This window comes from Castor canadensis, chromosome 14 (genome assembly GCF_047511655.1).
Source record: "Castor canadensis chromosome 14, mCasCan1.hap1v2, whole genome shotgun sequence".
NCBI lineage: Eukaryota > Metazoa > Chordata > Mammalia > Rodentia > Castoridae > Castor > Castor canadensis.
Genome location: NC_133399.1, coordinates 106,426,821 through 106,445,055, shown reverse-complemented (window position 1 = coordinate 106,445,055; position 18,235 = coordinate 106,426,821). Strand labels below are relative to the sequence as shown.

Below are 18,235 nucleotides of genomic sequence, written 5' to 3'. Positions count from 1 at the left end.
AGGGGTCCATTTGAATCCCAAATCTAAGAAACAATGAACTTGACCAGGCCCTTTCACATGGTGATAATTTATTTTAAAATCTCATTTCTTATTAAATTTATTCCAGTCTGTTTTTGACATGGCCTTTTTTTTTTTTTGTTTTCAGGTGATTTCGCTAAAAGTTGGACTAATAGCAGAGCTGCCTGACTGGGCTTGTGGAGGTTGCTAAGGTGTCACTCAGATCAGGAACAAACTACAGCTCAGATTGTTTTCTGCCAAGGTGGCAGGCTCAGGCCCAAATGGCCTTTGTCATCAGGCAGCCATGGGTCTGAACAGCAAAGGTCCTGGAAGGACTGGACTAGTCAGGTGGTACTGGTACTAAGCGCCACACAGACCAGGTTGAGCCCTGGCCATCAGCAGAGAAGCTGGGGCTTCCAGTGGCAGAAGGTGACAGCTCTCGCACCTGGTGAAGCTTTGCTACCTCTGTGGGTTTGTGCAGCCACGAGAGCCTCAGCCAAGGTGTCTGAGGGTGAGCTGGAAAGAGCAAGTCCTGAACCTGGAGATGAGGACAAGCATTAACTGAGGACTGAGATCCATGGCATGAGTGCAGGCTCCTCTGCAACCTCATTTTAAACTCTCGCTCTGAGCTGGCATCTTTTAAAGTAAATGTTACACATGCATGCTCTTTTGCAGCTCCATCATGCATTTTGACCCACTGGGGTAAATGGGAGAGGTGAGCAAGTGGAGGCCCAGAGACGCTGCATTTGCCCATGCACACTCAGGTGAGGAGCTGAGGCCTGCCCTGTGGCCCAGTACATCCTATTGTCTGTGACACCATGAGACAGCCAAAGTGGTATATGCTTTATTAATTTAATAGTTTTATTTTTATAGGGAAAAAAGCATAATTGAGAAGTAGCTAAATTCCCTAAACTCTACTCATGGAAAGCTGCTGGATTCCACGTGGGCTCATAGCCCATAGCTTAATGAAATGGCAGACAGCACCCAGGAGGAAATGAGCAGTGCCATGGGTTGGAAACTGAAACCTGCATATTTATGACAAATACCACTCCATTCACAGGGAGAGGAAAAAACCCACACCACAACCCTTCTTTGTATGTTAAAGACTTTTTATTTCCAGACCTTTTAGGGGAATGGCTTCCATTAGGCAAACCTTTGTAACTAAGACAGAAGCCGAGGGGCCGGGATGAAGCCATGCTCTCACTGGGGCGCTGATCCCCTGCAGGCGAAGTCTCCTCTGCAGAGGAGCTGGAACTTTATAGAGGCAGATCTACAAGGTGAACCTTTGGTAAAATATCAATGTTTTTCCTACTTTTGGATTTGGGCCTGCTTTCCACTTCTTTTTGCTTTCACATGACTTGAAGTCTTACCTGTCTCCACTTAACACAAACCAACATGCACCTTCAACAACCAGCATGCAGGAGATAGCTTCTGTGGAGGAGGCGTCTTGACCAGGGCCACAGAGGCCATGCATGTTGGACTCTGCCTGCTCAGAAGACAGATGGGGTGGCCAGATGCCTTCTGGCATCACTATGGCCACCTCCACTGCTCTGCAATCACCAAACCAAGGGTGTGGGAAGTACAGACAGTCACAAATGTGAGATAAAAGCTTCTGTGATGGCCTGGCTTGGGGAAGACTCTGGCTGGGCTGGTGATGGCTGCCATGGATCTCAACACAACTGCAGCCTTCACTCCTCTTTTTCCATCAGAGCACTATTTCAAGACAGCAGTAACCAGAATCATTTTCATTATAACAAAATCTCATCTGCGTAACTTGTAGGCAAATGCATACGTGGTTAAGACAAGAGATCCAACTCTGACAGTCTTCATATGTTCTAACCTGACTATTGTCCCCAAGGTACATAAAGAGCTTCCTCCTGAGACAGCCCCATGAAAAACACTCAAGTCCTATTTCACAGTCTAGTTGAGTTGCTTTGCTTTCGTCATTGTGTCTGAGCAAAACAGATCACCTGCAGCCCTCATGCAGAATGCAGTAACTGGTTAAATGTTTTAAACCTCAGAAACTGAAGTGACTTTCTGGGTACACATAGGAAAGGGCAGCTCCAGTGCTGGGTCAGTAGAAGTCTAGCCCTGGATTTGAAAGTTTCCAGTCTCTGTAGCCGCAGGGTGTCCAGGGGACAGTGTAGGTCCAGCTGCTTTATTCAGCCTCTCTGCTGAGTACTCAAGAAAGCTTGATGCTCGGTTTTCTGCCAGGAAGGGCAGTGCACAAAAGTAGACTGGTATGGCTGTTATTTTAGCATCTTTACCATGTATGGGCCTTGCAATCTGTAGCCAATCTTTCTGTAATAATTCCTGGTGCCAACCCCTGCAGAAAAGCCAAAGTAAAGAGTATCTGGTCAGCTGAAGTGCAGCAACCTTCTAGGATCAGTCTCTGCCTCCCAAAGTCGCAGACCTACTCCCCCACTTCCTGCCCCTAGACCAAATTCCACTCCAGATAAAATCTCAGTTTAACAGACTTCAAACATTTCTCTTATGTTGACTTCAAGTTGTATGAAAATTCAGAAAATGTTATGTAGAGAGAAATGTCCCTTCCTTGATCTCTAGCTAACATAAGCTCATGGCAGGTGACACCTGTACTCATGGGTCACAGCAAATGGGCACATGCCTATGTGAACAGGTGGCAGGCTGGGGGTGTTGCTGAGTGTTTTAGGGGTGAAGGTGAACATGGAGAAGTGGATTTCATGTGTGAGATGTCTACACTGCAAATGAAGCCCAGTGACACAGGATTTCCCAGAAGTGTGAAGAGAGAAGTAGGGAAAGTGGGACCTTTTTCCAGCCCAGCAGCAAAGGTAGTACAACCTAACATGGCTGCTTCGAGGTACTGACGTATGGAAGGGTGAAGGGTGCCTGGAAAAAGTTCTTTCCTCATTGGCTGTTGCCAGACAAGTGGCTTTGCTGGAATGGATCTGGCTCATAGGAACATGTGGTTTGTGAAGAAAAAGGTGGGTTTCCCACAGCAAGCAGTTCTCCAGTTCTCTGTGGACATCTACAATGTAACTCAATTCTGACACTACTCAGTACAGTCCCCGTAGGTTAAGGGTTAGTCCACAAGACTCCCAACCTCAGATATCTATTCTGTCCAACTTGGCTACAAATTGGGGGTTCCCCTAGCTCCTCCTTAGAGTAGATGATTTGCAATAATGGCTCACAAAACTCTGAGAAACATTTACTTAATATTTACTAGTTATTAAAGGGCATGATAAAGGATACCAATAATCAGCGAGATAATGTACATAGGGTGAGGTGTGGCTGCAACTCCTGTCCCTGTGGAGTTAGGTTGGGCCTCCCTTCTGGCAAGTGGGTGTGTTTGCCAAGCCAGAGAGCTCTCTGAACTCAGTCTTTTGGGGACATTTATAGAAGCTTCATCAGGTAGGCATGATCAATTATTACCTCAATCTCCCCTGCCCCTAGAAGAGGGGGATGGGACTGAAAGCTCCAAGCTTCTAACCATGACTTGGTCCTTCTGGTGACCAATCCCCACCAAGAAGCCCACCAAGAACTGCCTTACTAGAACAAAAGACACGCTTATCATCAAGGAAATTCCAAGGGCTCTGGGAACTCTGTGTCAGGAACCAGGATGAAGATAAAAAAATATTTATTATGACTCAATGTGAAGGAACATTAAAAGGTTTAAACTGATATTAAAGGCCCATGGAATTTGTTTTTCTTTAAAAGAGATCTCATAAGACTTGAGTTTGAGAAACACGACCCTAAACAATGCCTCTAAAACAGAACATGGCCATATCCAAAACACCAGTGAGATGTGTTGGAGACCTATAGCTGCCATTGTGGAGGAAGCAAATCCCTTACTTTCCTAAGCAGTCCCAGTTCAGAGGTAGAAAGGTCCTGAAGGCCTGGATGCTGAGGAATAAGTGAGGTGTTAATATGGACCCTGGAAAAGGCTAATTCCTCAGAGAGGCTGGCGTCCTGCTGTTCTCCAACGCATGTGGTGGTCTGGTGCTTGACTATGGTTCTAGCTTTATCTCTTGCTTCTCTCCCCTTCCACAATGCTCTGGCATAGTACATTTTAAATGTCCCTAACTTCCCTCTGTGCCTGGCTCTTTCTCCAGGTTCTGGGTCTTGCTCATGCTGTTCTGTGATTGGAGGGCTCCCCACTCTCAGTCCCCTCGGCTCGGCCAACTCCTAGATGTTACTTCCTATGGACAGCGTCTGAGGCCTCTGAGTGCTGGCTAAGCCACATCCCTCTTGGTTTCAGAGCACACAGTGCTCTCTCCGAGACAGGCTGTGACTCCCATATAGCACAGCATGCCTCCCTGCAGTGCCAGTTCTGTGGATTCCATTCACTTCTATTTCTGGAGATCTGTACTGTGCTCCCCCCCCCAAATTTACTGAATAAAAAGTTCTGGCAGGAAAGGGACAGAGTCATGGCTCAAGTGGTAAAGCACCTGCCTGGCAAGTGCTAGGCCTAGGTTCCATCCTCATTACTGAAAGAAAGAAAGAAAGAAAAAAAAGCTCTGGCAAGAAATCCAATGCTTGTAAAGTTCAAGTCCATCCTAATCTTCAACGCAAACACTCATTATTTAGGGGTAGGATTTACCACCATGTTTTGTTTTCTACCCACTTTTAAAACGTTTCAAGTGTTAAGAGAATGGAACTGAAGTTGTGATGGAGACAACAGAACTGTACCAGAGAGGATAAAAGATCACCAGAGAATTTCCCTTTTTTTTAAACTGGGAATTGAACCTTGGATCTTGCTCATGCTAGGCAAGTGCTCTATCACTGAGCCATGCCCCCAGCCCTTCTGTTTTAGGGATAGGTGCTCAGTAACTTTGCTGGGCTGGTCTCAAACTTGTGATCCCTCTGCCTCTGCCTCTTCGCTAGCTGGGATTACAGGTGCACACCACCACACCTGGCTGGAGAATTTCCTCTTAATAAAAAAAATACTCTTAGTTCATCTTGCACATTTCTACTTTTTTTGTGTCATAATCACTGCTTCTGTTTGATATGTGGCTTGGGGTAAAGCAAGGGAAAGATAAGAACATGAAGTGTAATGGGTTTGAACAGTAAATGAGACTCAATGAATACAGGAAATCACTCAAAACCCTCAGAGGGGCACACTGCTTATCCTTTGCAGCATCTCTGAAAGTTCTAGATCCACAGGCATACCCTGTGACCCTGAAATTACACTTCTCAGTGAAAAGAGGAATGCTATACCCATAAAAAGACATGTTATTCATAATATCTGCAAATCAGAAATAACCCAAATACCCATCAGTAGTAGAATGGATAAACTGTGGTATGTTCACATAAAGGAATATGATATAACGATGAAGAAGCAAGTATAGCTGCCCACATCAACATGGATGATGCATAGAAGTATTTATGTGAAGGAAACCAAATGTAAAACATTCCATTTACATAAAGTTCAGACACAGGAAAAAACTCAGCTTTACAGTTGATACATGTCAGACAGTAGTTGCATTTACAAGATGACAGGGACTCAAGGGGAGCACAAAAGAGTCATTCAAGGTGCTGAAAATGTTATATATTGATCTGGGTTGGGGTTACATGGGAATATACAGATGCAAATATTAATCAGGCTATCTACTTAAAATTTCATACTTTACTGCATATGTGGTATTTCAATTTAAAAATACCCCAAGAGGGGGTGTGTCCATTTAATGAATGTTTCAATGTGTTCTGAGAGTTCAATTTGTCCAAAGAATTCAGCAAGTAAGGCAAGAGCAGGATGAAAGAGGTGGGCAATTAAGAAGCCATTGCCATAATGATCATAGGATGGTACAGATGCTCTGGAGTCACTTGGTGTGGCACTTCCATTTCTAGAACCCTCTGGCCAGAAACTGAAGTTGTTCCTAAACTTAGTTTTGTTTTTCCTAAATAGCAAGTTCTATGCTTGACTCATTCTAAGTAGATGAAAGACTTTCTTTTTATTTTAGAGAAGGAACTGGCTTTTGGTCACAGTGTAGAAGGAGTTACTACTTGACAATGAAAATACTGTGACACGAATGCCTGAGAACAGGAACAGCTGACCCCACGAAGTCAAGTCACCATTAAAAATCAGAATTCAGAGTGCTGATTCTGATCCACTACTCTCCAGCTTAGAACTGCTAAGGGCAGGTCCCAAGACAAAGCCCAGATCCCTTAGTTTGGAAATACAGGGACTCTCACGCAGCAAGCCCTGAGCTGCAGACCCTTCCCACATCAACCACACTACGTTGTAATCTAGGACTCACAGAGCAGCAGTGCCTCAAGAACTTCCACACTGTGTGGCCGTTGCTCTTTCACTGCTGCCTGCCAGTCATCCCCTCCACTGCCACTCCCATTGTCCCCGGCAAGCACACCATCACCAGAAGGCCACTGTGGGTTCTCTCCTACCTACAGGGGAGCCAGAACTAACAGCTCCTCATTCCACGCCCGCAGTGTAGACTAGCCACACTCTCACTGTTAATGTGATCGCTGTGTTCTTTTCCACTTGGGTTCCCTCTGTCCTGGAGCATCAGCTCTTTAAAGTCTATGGCTCCATCACCAGGGCTCACTGCAGTGTCTGTCTGGCACAGAATCGGGCTGCAATAACCACCTGCAGATATATTATATGCTAGTTATTTTTATGTTGTGTATATAAAGAGAAGTGTGCTCCTGGAGGATGTGTTTTAAAAAGAGAAATGTTAGGCTCTGTGTTAGGTATGGCAGTGGGAATGATTCTGTACAAACAGGATGAAGGGTGGGGTTTCTTACCCTACAAATTCTTACCTTGCTACAAATTTCCTGCCTTGTTAGCCAAGAGACTTAGAGGTAGCTTTCTGATTTACACTATTATTTCTATCTAATAAAAACTGCCCCCAAATCTTTCAGAAACATTTCTGGCCATTTTTGAGCAGGTTTTGGAGAATCTCAAGCATGCAGAAGTAGAGACGATGGTATAACAAGGCTCCACATACCTGATTCAGCCACCATCTTTCTAACACTCCTGGCTTTCTACTCACATGACATCACAAAACATACCTAATGCTTCCTTTTAGTTCTGTTCAGCTCAGTCCCCAGGGACATTTTGCTCTTTTATATGTCCTCTGTCAAGTCAAGCTGATGGTCTAATTTTCAGATTGAGATGTGCAGTTGGGCTGTGATTTACTTTGAAAAACATGCCATCAACCTGTGCTGTCCTCCACACACAGCTGCAGAAGTGCGTGAGAAACAGATTTTATACCTAACCTGGGACTTGCAGCCCTCAGATCATAGAAAGATTAACAGAGAGAGTGTGTCCAGATCGTCCAGCTGCGCAGTTACTGGTGTGCATGTGAGCATTTCTCAGCAGTGACTCCAGCTGAGCCTCGGCTCCCAGGGCTTCTGCTTCTGTCTTTAAATAGAGGATGGTCCCTAGAAAGGATTACCGGTGTGGGGAGGGGCAGCCTGGCCTCAGCTCTGGGCCTTTCTGCTGGCTCCTCTTCTTGTTTTCAGTAACATGCAGCAGCCCTGAGACAGAATGCTTTTCGGGGGCTTCTGAGAGTCTTGGAATATTGTGGGTAGGAAGCTTGACCTCCAGCCAATCTACACTGCAACCTTTAGTCTTCTAAACAACCTCAAAATAATACCCCTCTCCCCCATATTTCTTGTGCTCTTCTTTCTTGAAACTGAGACTTTCCCTGTTTCTGTGGCCTGCAGGACAGGCTGGCAAGGGCACAGCACCTGCACGTGGCCAGCTGAGGTGGCAGCACACCATGATCAGCTGGGTGAAGGCCCCACTCCACTCCCCTCTGCCTGCATGCTTACTTGCGAGAGCTCTGGAAAGTCCTCCATCACAGTAACTTTCCTTTCGTTAGTCAGCCAAAAGAAAGCAATTACCCTTCAGAGCTGACGTAAGCCGGCCTCCTGGACTGATGTGCAAGCTGTCTTGGTGTCCCAGCCCAGCCTGGCTGCCACCCCGCTGGAGGAGAGGTGCACAATGTTTGAGCAACTGAGTTCTCCACCCCATTGACTGGGTGGGTGCTGCCAAATCCCTGAACTGGGAAGGAGCAGAAACTCCATGGCTCTCTGCAGCCGTCCTCAGGGTGCCCTGCTGCTGAGTCCACAGTACTGATAGAGTATCCAGGGTGGGAGGAGGGCACAGCCCAAACACTCGCTTTGTTTTATCTTTAGTTACTTAGTCCACACCAGAATTGACTGGTGACACAAGGACCTTCTTCCTACCCTGTAGCAGGACAAATATTTTTATCTTTGCCACATTGCCAGCTCTGCTGATTGCAAATAAGATAAGGAGAGACAGAGCACTGTGAAAAGTGTCCAGAGCTACTTCTACAATTTGCCTCCAGTGACCAGCCTCTGTGATTACTTCCCTGGCCTTCACCTCTGCCCCAGGACTTACCCTCTTTGTGAGAAGGTAATAAAGGTTGGTGCGTGTGCAAAGACTTTCTATGCTTACTACAGATTAGGTTGCTAAAAGGGCTTCAGCTGTGCCCTCTAAAGGGCATGTAGACCAGAGAAGGGGCTAATGGAAGGCAGAGGACACTGCGTGGTCCTACCCAGAGGCATGAATGGCCACTCAGCCCTCAGTGAGGAAGCCTCATTCCCACTGGTAACCTCCTAGGCTGGCTGCAAACAGCCACTGGCCTCCCAGGACATTGGCAACCTGGAGAAGACCAGAAGCAACAACATCTCTCTGGTCCTTTTCCGGAACCAGATGTCCTGAGCCTCTAGGCCTCTTAATGGTAAAGAGATTCCATCTCAACCAATAAAAAACTGGGCGCAGTAGTTCATTCCTGTCACCCCGGCTACATGGGAAGTGTAAATAAAAGGACTGCAGTCTAGGCTGATCTAGGCAAAAGGAAAGAGACCTGATTTGAAAAATAATGAAAAAAAGGGCTGAGAGTGTGGCTCAAGTGGTAGAACACCTGCTTGGCAAGCACCAGGCAATAAGTTCAACCTTAGTACCACAAACAACACCCCCCACCCACACAGATTTTCTTATTCTAAGTGTGGAGGGAAGGAAGGAAGCCACCTAGGATGCCATGCCAACTGCCCTGGCCACTGGCTGCAGGAGCAGGTCATGTCTCTGGGTTGCTCAGTGTTCTCTTAAAAAAAACAGCATGTGTGTGTGTGAGTGTTACAAAGCCTTAAAAAGATTAAAATGGAATGAACCCCGATGTTTGCCTAAGTTCTACTCTGACTGTTTTCTAGAGAAAAGGTCAAGGGGGGAGCGGGCAAATGGAGCGATCCCATCAGTGAGGTGCCTGCACCAGCTGGAAAATAGCTCTGTGCCTCCATATTACTACATCTTTCATTCCTAAGGGGATAAATTCAGCACCAGAGTAAACCCACTTTGCCTTTAAAAGAGAAAATAAACCAAGACAGGAAATGAACCTAAATGCTACTGAGCTTGTGATCGTGACTAATGCTATTAAAAAAATAAAAAGAGAACAATGTGATAATTGAGTGACTATGAGGTATAAAGTTAGAAGAGGAGGACAACCTGTTTTGAGCATCCAAAAGTTGCCAGGAATGCACGCTGGTTTAGGAGTTGTGTATGCCAACCTGCTTAAATCCTGTAAGACTGGAATTATCATCCTGGGAGAAATGAGTTTCAGAATGAGCCATAACTCCAGTGAAAGAACCGCTGATCCAGCCCCCCTGACCCCGTCCTTGAGGACGTCTAATGTTCTGACCTGTGCTGTGGGCACGCCCTCCTGGCACCCCACTCTGCTTTCCACTTGGGTCTCACGCACACTTTCTCTTACATACAAGGAGGATTTCAGCTCATGCCTTAACCACCTTAACCTTTTCTATCTATGTCCAGTTTTTCAAGGTCCTTTGTTTGATAAATTGCTCGAGAAACTGAGACACAGTGATCTCCTTCCATTTCAACAAGCTCACTGAGAAGCAAGAATAAATCACAGAAAAGGGTCAGGTAACACAGGCAGGCAATAAAAAAACTTTTGTCAATGGAGAACTACTGGGGAGGGGGCTACTTCTCAGGAACAACCTGACAGATGGTGGTTACCATTTTAAAAACAACAAGGGTTACATTACAGAGCATGGGGGGTGGGGAGAAGCAACAAGGACAGCAAAATGATGGAAACGAGATCCTGGAGGAAGGGCAGAAAAGCAGCATCAATTCTCTAGCCAAAGACTGTAAAAGTACCTGGATAATTTAAAATGCTTCAATTAAAAAATTATCAAAGACCGAACAGCTATTAATTACTGAGATTACAGAGAGAATGTGGGCTTCTGGAGGGGAGGGTGTGTGGGAGCTTTTCTGCCCCAGTGGCACTTGCCAAGCTGGAAGGGCAGTGAGATCCATGCAGCCTGGCTAGGAGTCATACGGCTCATATCCAGTGGCCTGGATAGGAGTCATACGGCTACCAGAGCAGAGAACCAGCTGTAACTCTGGCTTACGCTGCTCCCCTCCATAGGGGTGCCATGCCCACTCTGAGAGGAGTGGGGAGCCACTGATAGGCAGAGTTGCTTCGAAGACCCATGGTGGTGAAGGAACAGAGGTCTAAATTCAGAGCACAGCGACATCTGTGATCTGGCACAGCAGGGCTTATTCTGATTATGCTCTGAAGGAACTACTTTGAGGCTGGGAAAGGACTGCTCCGGGGCCATCTAGATGAACTAGACCAACTGCGGCCAGGGCCCTGGCCAACCTGCACTAGTAAGGGTCTTGGAGGTAGCCAACCCAGCGAGGTCTTGAAGTATTCCTGAGAACAAATCCTTAAAGAAGCTACTCAGAAAACTGCAACAAAAAAGTGAGGTATAGTTTGAGATAAACAACATGACAAGAAACAACAGGCTGTAGGCACTCCAGATGGGTAACCATTTGACATGAACTATAAAAGAACTATGGTCATGGACCTCACAACTGGAAACCATAAAACATGACACTGCAGAATTGAAAAGGTACCAGAAGTCATGCCTGTAATCCTAGCTACTCAGGAGGCAGAGATCGGGAGGATCATGGTTCAAAGCCAGTGTGGGCAAATACTTCGCTGATAGTAAACCAAAAGTTACGTCAGAAGAAAGAGTCAACAACGCAGCATGGTGAAATAAATAATGTGGGTGAGAAGAGGGAATAAGATACATGGACAACACAGACAGGCCTACGTATGTGTAACAATGGTCCTAGGAGGGTGGGGAGACAGAACAGGAGTTTGCATATTATGGGTTAGAGGCTGATAATTATATAAACTGATAAAATAAAAATCAATCCACTGACTGACAAAGTCCAATGAAGTTCAAACAGGGAAAACTCATACTTAGGAAATGTTATAGTAAAATTAGACTAAAATAAAGGCAGTTTAAAAAATACAGAGACCATATAAAAACTCCAAGCCAGACCATGAAAGCAGCCTGAAGAGGGGTTATTCTCAGAGACACATGGCAGACTTCTTAATTGTGACCTGTGGTATTAAAAGCCAGAAACCAGGGAAAGACAAATTCAAGGTTTGGAAAGAAAACAATTCAAAACCCAGAATTCTATACCTAGTGAGAAATTGTTTTAAAAATGAAGTAAAACACAGATATTTTCATACAGTCAAAACTAGAATAATTTGTTACCAACAGAATATTACTAAATGCATTAGTATTTTAGATTTTAGAAAAATTATCATCCCTGCTCCACAGAGAAACTTTAGAAAAGAGATTAACTAAATGGCCAATAAACACATGAGAAGGCAGCTAGCCTCATCAGTCATTGGGGGTGCAAATGAAAACCACAGAGAAATGTTATCACATACTCATCAGATAGGTACAACCAAAACTTCCATATTCCTGGTGACAGCAAAACCTGGTAGAGGCTCTTTAAAAAAAACATTTGACAGAACCTTCTAGCTGAATATCTACACTTGTTATGGTTTGAATATAAAATGTCTCCTGAAGGCTGCAGGCATTGCAGGCGTGGTTTTCAATGCAGGAGTATTCACAGGGGCTTTGATTGGATCATGAGGGCTGTGACTTCATCAGTGGCTCAACCCACTGATAAATTCATAGCCAAATGGACTGAACCAACCTAGTTGAAGACATGGCCTGAAAGGTATTATTCTGTCTCTGGTTCATTCTTTTTCTCTGCCTCCTGGATACCAGAAGGTCCAGGCTCCTCTGCATGTACTCCTGCTGCCAAGATATCTGTCTTGCCTCAGGTCCAAAGCAATGGATCTCAACCACCGCAGATGGAAGCCTCTGAGATGATGAGCCACGGCAAATCTTTCCTCCTTCTATTGTCTTTCTCAGGTATTCTGTCAAAACAACAGGAAGCTGACTAACGTAGTACTGCCTAAATCCTGGCAGTTCTACTTCCACAGAAATGTATGCCTGCATGTCCCACAACACACATACAAAGAATACAGAAGCCTAAACTAGGAGCTACCCAAATATCCAGCAAGAGTAGGACAGGCAAATTATAGGGCATTTGCATAATGGAATCCTACTTATCAACAAAAATGCACGATAGTCAGCTGCAATGTGACTCAATCTGACTACAATGGTGAGCAAAAGTAGCCAGAATGAAAAAGTAAATAAAATGATTCTACTTACTGAAAACTAAAAACAACACTAAACTATCTGTCTAAGGAATGCATAATTAAGTAATGAAAAAGAAAGAAAAACCAAGAAGAAAATGAAAAAAAAGCTAGCATCCTGGGAGGAAGAAGGCAAGAGGGGGAAGGAATTATGAATTGAGCAGGGTCAAGAGGAACATTCTTGGATGCTGTTTGTTTGTGATCTAAGTGGGAGTTACACAGATTTATGGCCTGAATGTGTCCTCCTCCCCCAAATTCATATATTGACACTTCATCTCCAGTGCAACAGTACTAAGAGGTGAGGCCTTTAGAAGGTTATGGGGTGGAACCCTTGTGAATGGAATTAGTGCCCTTATAAAAGGCCTGGAGGGAGCCTGTTTGTGCTTTTTGCCCTTCTGCCATTTAAGAACATATAGAAGGTGTCACTCTGAGAAATGGCTCTCACCAGACACAAAATCTTCTGGTGCCTTGAACTTGGACATTCTAATTTCCAGAACTATAAGAAGTAAACTTTTATTGCCTATAAATTACTCAGTGCAAGGTGTTTGTTACAGCAGCTAGATGGGCTAAGACACACAGGAATGGTTAAACAGTTCACTGTTTAACATTTATACTTTCTCCTATCTATCTGTTATAGGAAAAAGGGGGAGAATTTTAAGCAATTTGAATTGTATGAATGCTTGTTTAAAATAAGAAAATAAGTCAGCTTTTCATATCGATAGAAAAACAAACAAGAGAACTTGGGTTTTGATTCCAACTAGACAAAGAAAGAACATGGAATTATAATGGGATTTAGTAGAGGAAGAAATAATGAAGGGAACTTAACTGATCTATTATTTACTGAATGTGTATTAACAGCTTGGAAATTGAAAAATTTTATTACCTGGAATTCCTCAAGAAAGAAAAACTGGTCTAACAATTTAGACATTATCATGTTGACGTAGGAAAATGAATTAGCCATCTGGAGGTACATGCCTGTTCTTTGACACTTCCTTTGTTAGGACATAAGCCTGCCCTTTAATGCTAGTAATGTGTTACTGGATTGAATTCAAACAGAGCCCACACCATACTCCCACACCCAAACTTTAAAAGGGAGAGAGAGAGAGAGAAAATATGCTAAATCTATCCTTTGAAACTTAAATCACTGAGTGTTTTTTTTTTATTAGACACAAAAGATTGAGAGGATGATTCATGATCGTTTAGTAAAAAAGAAAATCAGTAAAATAAAAACAAATTAAAGAAACTGTATTTTAATTACTCTTGGTTCAATTAATCAACTTATTGAGTGCTTGATCTATACCTAGCAGCATTAATACAAGGAAATATATTCATTAGTTTCACTCATTTGCTATTGAAATGAGACTATTACATCTTATTGATCCCCTAGAAGGATGGCAGTGTTTCACTCTTCGACAATGCACACTGATAAGGAAGTTGTGGAAAGGCTTTTATTCTGAACATTTGAAAATGAACCAATTAACTCAATAACCCTAACTCTTTGAGACAACTTCTCTCCTGTTATGTTAAAAAAAACCCCAACAAACCTATACTTACAAAGCTTGCAAAGGTTACCCACTGTAACCTCAGCTCTTCAAATAACTGGCTACTGCAAGTCATTAATGCATTATCTTCCATCACCTTGGAAATACAGAGGGCACCTGAGAAGATTCTCTGCCCAGTAGCCCAAAAGTTCCTCTATACATTTTGAAAGGGTTGTGTGACGGTAATAACAAAGTAAAAATAAATGAAGGATAAAAGAAGGTCATTTGTAGAGAATCTATATAGAAGTTATCGTGGTAATTTACAGATGGGTGACGTTTGTGTGTGGTTCTCCCACAGATCTTATGAGGAGTCTGACACAGGAGGGCCTACAAACATCTGATTCAAAACTAGAGTGGCTCTGTCCACTAGTGCTATGACACAGACTATTCCTACTACTTTGTTATGTCCAAAAACCATTAGCGTGTCTCTGAGAAGTTAAAGACTGTGCTATCTATAGACTAGTAGAAGGATCTTTTCTGTTGATAGTTTATTTAAACATAGACTTTAAGAGGGAAAATGGAACAGTAAGGAGTTCTAGAGAAAAGTCTCTTCACTAAAACAACCATTAAATTAGAAAAACCAATTGGAACCACCGACTTTGGAATGCTGGAACCTGATAAAACACAGCAAACTTAGGGTAATACCTAATGAAAGGAGGGACTTCTGAACTTTGGTCAGAGAGCAGCATGCTCAAACCACTTGCCATTCCCACTCCTTAGTGGTATCTCGACCATGGACATGGCAGCCTGGGTTTCTTGAAGAGCTGGCTGGGAAAGGTTGGCAGCAAGGGCTCAGTCTTCCAGAAACTCTAGGTTGTTCATTTTGTCTGGTTTGAAGGTTCCTGGAGAGCCCAGAGCAAACACTTGTCTTTGTTTTGGATCTCTTTCACTGCCCTGGCTTCTCTGGTAAGATACACTGGAAAATTTGGAGATGTAAACCATTTTGTTGGATTTAGACATTTAAGGAAATCCCTCCCAGATCACAGGCTGATCACAGAGATAAGAATAGAAATTTCACAGTTCTCATGACAAAGAATTCAGACTTTGCAAAAATACTATGGAAAAGTCACTAGATCAAATGGATGACTGCAGAAAATCCTGATTTCCAAAGTTAGATCATCATATATTCAAATGTCTGATTTCCAACCAAAAATAGCAAAGCATACAAAGTAACAGGAAAGGTTAGCTCATTCACACACACACACAAGTGACAGAAACTATCTCCGAGGAAGCCTAGGCATTGGGATTACCAGTCAATGACATTAAACCAACTCTATTAAATATGCTCAAGGAAGTAAAGCAAGCCCAGGAGAAAGAGCTATAAGGTAACACGGAAACATCAGATGAACAGAGGAAAGGTGAATAAGGGAATAGAAATTGTAACAGGGAACCAAACAGAAATTCTAGACCAGAGAATTATAATAGCGAAAATAAAAATTTCCCAGAGGACTTCAATGTCAAGTATGAGTTGGTGAAAGGCAGACAGTACCTAACGGCAATTTAGTTGTATTTATTCAGTCTGCACAGAAGAAAGAAAAGAGAATGCAGAAAAGTGAATATAACCTGACAGTCCAGTGGGACACCGTCAGACATGCCAACATATGTGTCATTGGAGCCTCAGAGGAAGATGAGACATAAAAGGTAGAAAAAATAAAGAAATGGCCAAAAACTTGACAAAAGACATAAATCTACATGTTCAAGAAGCTCAGTGAATTCCAAGCAGGAAAAGCCAAAGGAATCAATAGCGAGGCACATTTAGTCAACTATCAAAGGCCGGACAAATAACCTTGACAGCAGCAAGAGAAAAGTGACTTGTCACATGCACAGGATGCCGAGTGAGAGCAGATACCAGAAAGCACGGAGGTCAGGCTGTGATATAAAGTGAATTCAAACACATTTAAAGTGTGGGAAGAAAAGTAAACCAGGAAACCAAGAAGTCTACATTTGATAAAATTATTCTTTAAAGATAAAGGAGAAATTAAAACATTCCCAGGTTGGGCACTGGTGGCTTACGCCTGTAATCCTAGCTTCGCAGGAAGCAGAGATTAGGAGGATCAGGGTTCCAGGCCAGCCCAGGCAAATAGCTTGTGGGAGTCTATATCAAAAATATCTAACACACAAAAAAAAGCTGGCAGAGTGGCTGAAGTAGAAGAGCACCTGCCTAGCAAGCGTGAGTCTCTGAGTTCAAATCCCAGCGCCACAAAAAAAAAAAAAAAAAAAAAGAAAGAAAGTTAAGATATTCCCAAATAAACAAAACTAAGGCAGCCTGCTAACTCTTGAACTGCCTTACAAGAAGTATTGAAGGAGTCCTCTGGGCCCGAAGTGAAAGAAACTAGATGGTAAACTTGGAACCATGAGAAGAATTAAAGGGCAAATTCCTAAAACAATAATTATGTGTCTATGTTAATGGACACAGACGAGTAAAGATATAACCTGTTAGAATAGCACAGTGCCAGGGGTGGAGGGGGAGGGGATGAGATGTATAGAGCAGAGCTTGCACGCCATACAACCAACAGTAGCAGAATAAATTTTTTCACACATGCACATGGAGCATTCTCCATGATAGATCATATGTCAGGCCATAGACTCTCAACACATGGAAGGTAAATAATACACTCTTAAAAGACAAATGGCTCAAAGAAGAAATCACAAGGGGAAGTGGAAAATATTTTGAGCAAAATGAAAGAGAAAACACCACATTTCAAAATTTACTGGATGCAGCAAAAGCAGCGCAGAGGGAAATTTATAGCTGTAAATGATTACATTAAAAAGAAGAGAGATCTCAAAGTCAATAACTTACTCTATATCTTAACAAAGCAGAAAAAGAACAAACTGAACTCAAAGCTAGAAGAAGGAAGGTAGTAATAGAGACAAGAGATAAATACTGAAAAGAAAAGCAATAGCGAAAATAAATGAAGCCAAAAATTTAATCTTAACAAAACTGGCAAATCTTTACGTTAGTTTGGAAAAAAACAAAAGAAAACAAAAACAAAAAAGCATGCCCACTAACCAAGAATCTCTCCAGAAAACCAACCAATCTGAAATAAAAAAAATAAAAAACCAAAAAAGCCAGAAGACTTATCAGTAAAGTAGAAATAAAAGAGGGGGCATTACTACTGATTTTATAGAAAAAAAAAGAATTATAAGCGATTACTATGAAACTAAAAACCAATACACTGGGTAACCTAGATGAAATGGAGAAATTCCCAAGAAACAGAAACTACAAAAACTGAAGAAGTAACAAAGTATAAATAGACCATAACAAGTAGAAAGTAAGTCAGTAATCAGAAATCTCCCAATCCCTCCCCCAAATAAAAGGACTGTTTGTGGGGGAACCTGTAGTGGGGAAGAGGAGGAAAGAAGAAGGTGATTGGGGTGATCGAAGTACATTTAAATATATACATACACACACATATATATTCATACATGTATATATACATACACATATGTAAAAACAGCGCAATGAAACCAAGGTGGGGAGAAGGGAAGGAGGTTAAAAAAGAATAATGTACATGAGGTGAATTTGATCAAAGTGTATTATAGGCATATATGTGACCATCACAATGAAACCCCTTTATACAGTTAATTTATGCTAATAAAAAATTTAAGAAAGAAATTAAAAAGGGTCAGGATCAAATGGTTTTATTAGTAAATTCTATCAAACGGATTAAAAAAGAATTATCAATTCTTCCCAAATACTTCCAAAAATTGAAAAGAAGGACACTTTTCTCTCTGGTATGGTGGAGGTGGGGAGGACACATGGAAAAGAGCCCAGGTGGACGGGGACAGTCCCAATTAGACAGACACTTCAGTCACCCCAGTTAAGGCCCTTGCCAACAAGGACCAGAAAGGAACCATCTCCACCTGCTGAAGTTCTTACCCAAAATCATTAAGCAAATAAAAGGGTTGCTGTTTTCAGCCATTACATTTAGGGGTGTTGTGTTAACAAAACAGATAACTAAAACCATTAGTAAAGGGTGTATGATTTACAGTAAGAGGCAAAACACCACCCAGCGTACAGATCTGGGGCTTCTGGACTGGCATACTGTTCGAACATTCCTAAGTTGTGGACAAACTAGACAACTGTCTGTTCAGGGAGGTGAAGGATGGGGTGCATAAGAAAAATACCCAATGGCCACAATCTAAAATCCTAAATCCAACAGTTACTGTGTTAAAGATGTAAGCTAT

At 42.8% G+C, this 18,235-nt stretch overlaps 1 protein-coding gene across 3 annotated transcripts in view; it reads right to left on the bottom strand.

The window, feature by feature from the left end:
* Positions 1-826: 826 nt before the first annotated feature.
* The window catches only part of Elp3 (elongator acetyltransferase complex subunit 3), an 87,773-nt gene continuing 70,364 nt past the window's right edge, over positions 827-18,235 (bottom strand). For 2 of the 3 annotated variants that reach the window (XM_020173200.2, XM_020173199.2), the window contains exon 15: positions 827-2,323. In XM_020173200.2, coding sequence (XP_020028789.1) covers positions 2,247-2,323 — 77 coding nt within the window. In that variant the 3' untranslated portion in view covers positions 827-2,246. The remainder of the gene's footprint in view (positions 2,324-18,235) is intronic. The other variant, XM_020173197.2, reaches the window with a different exon arrangement.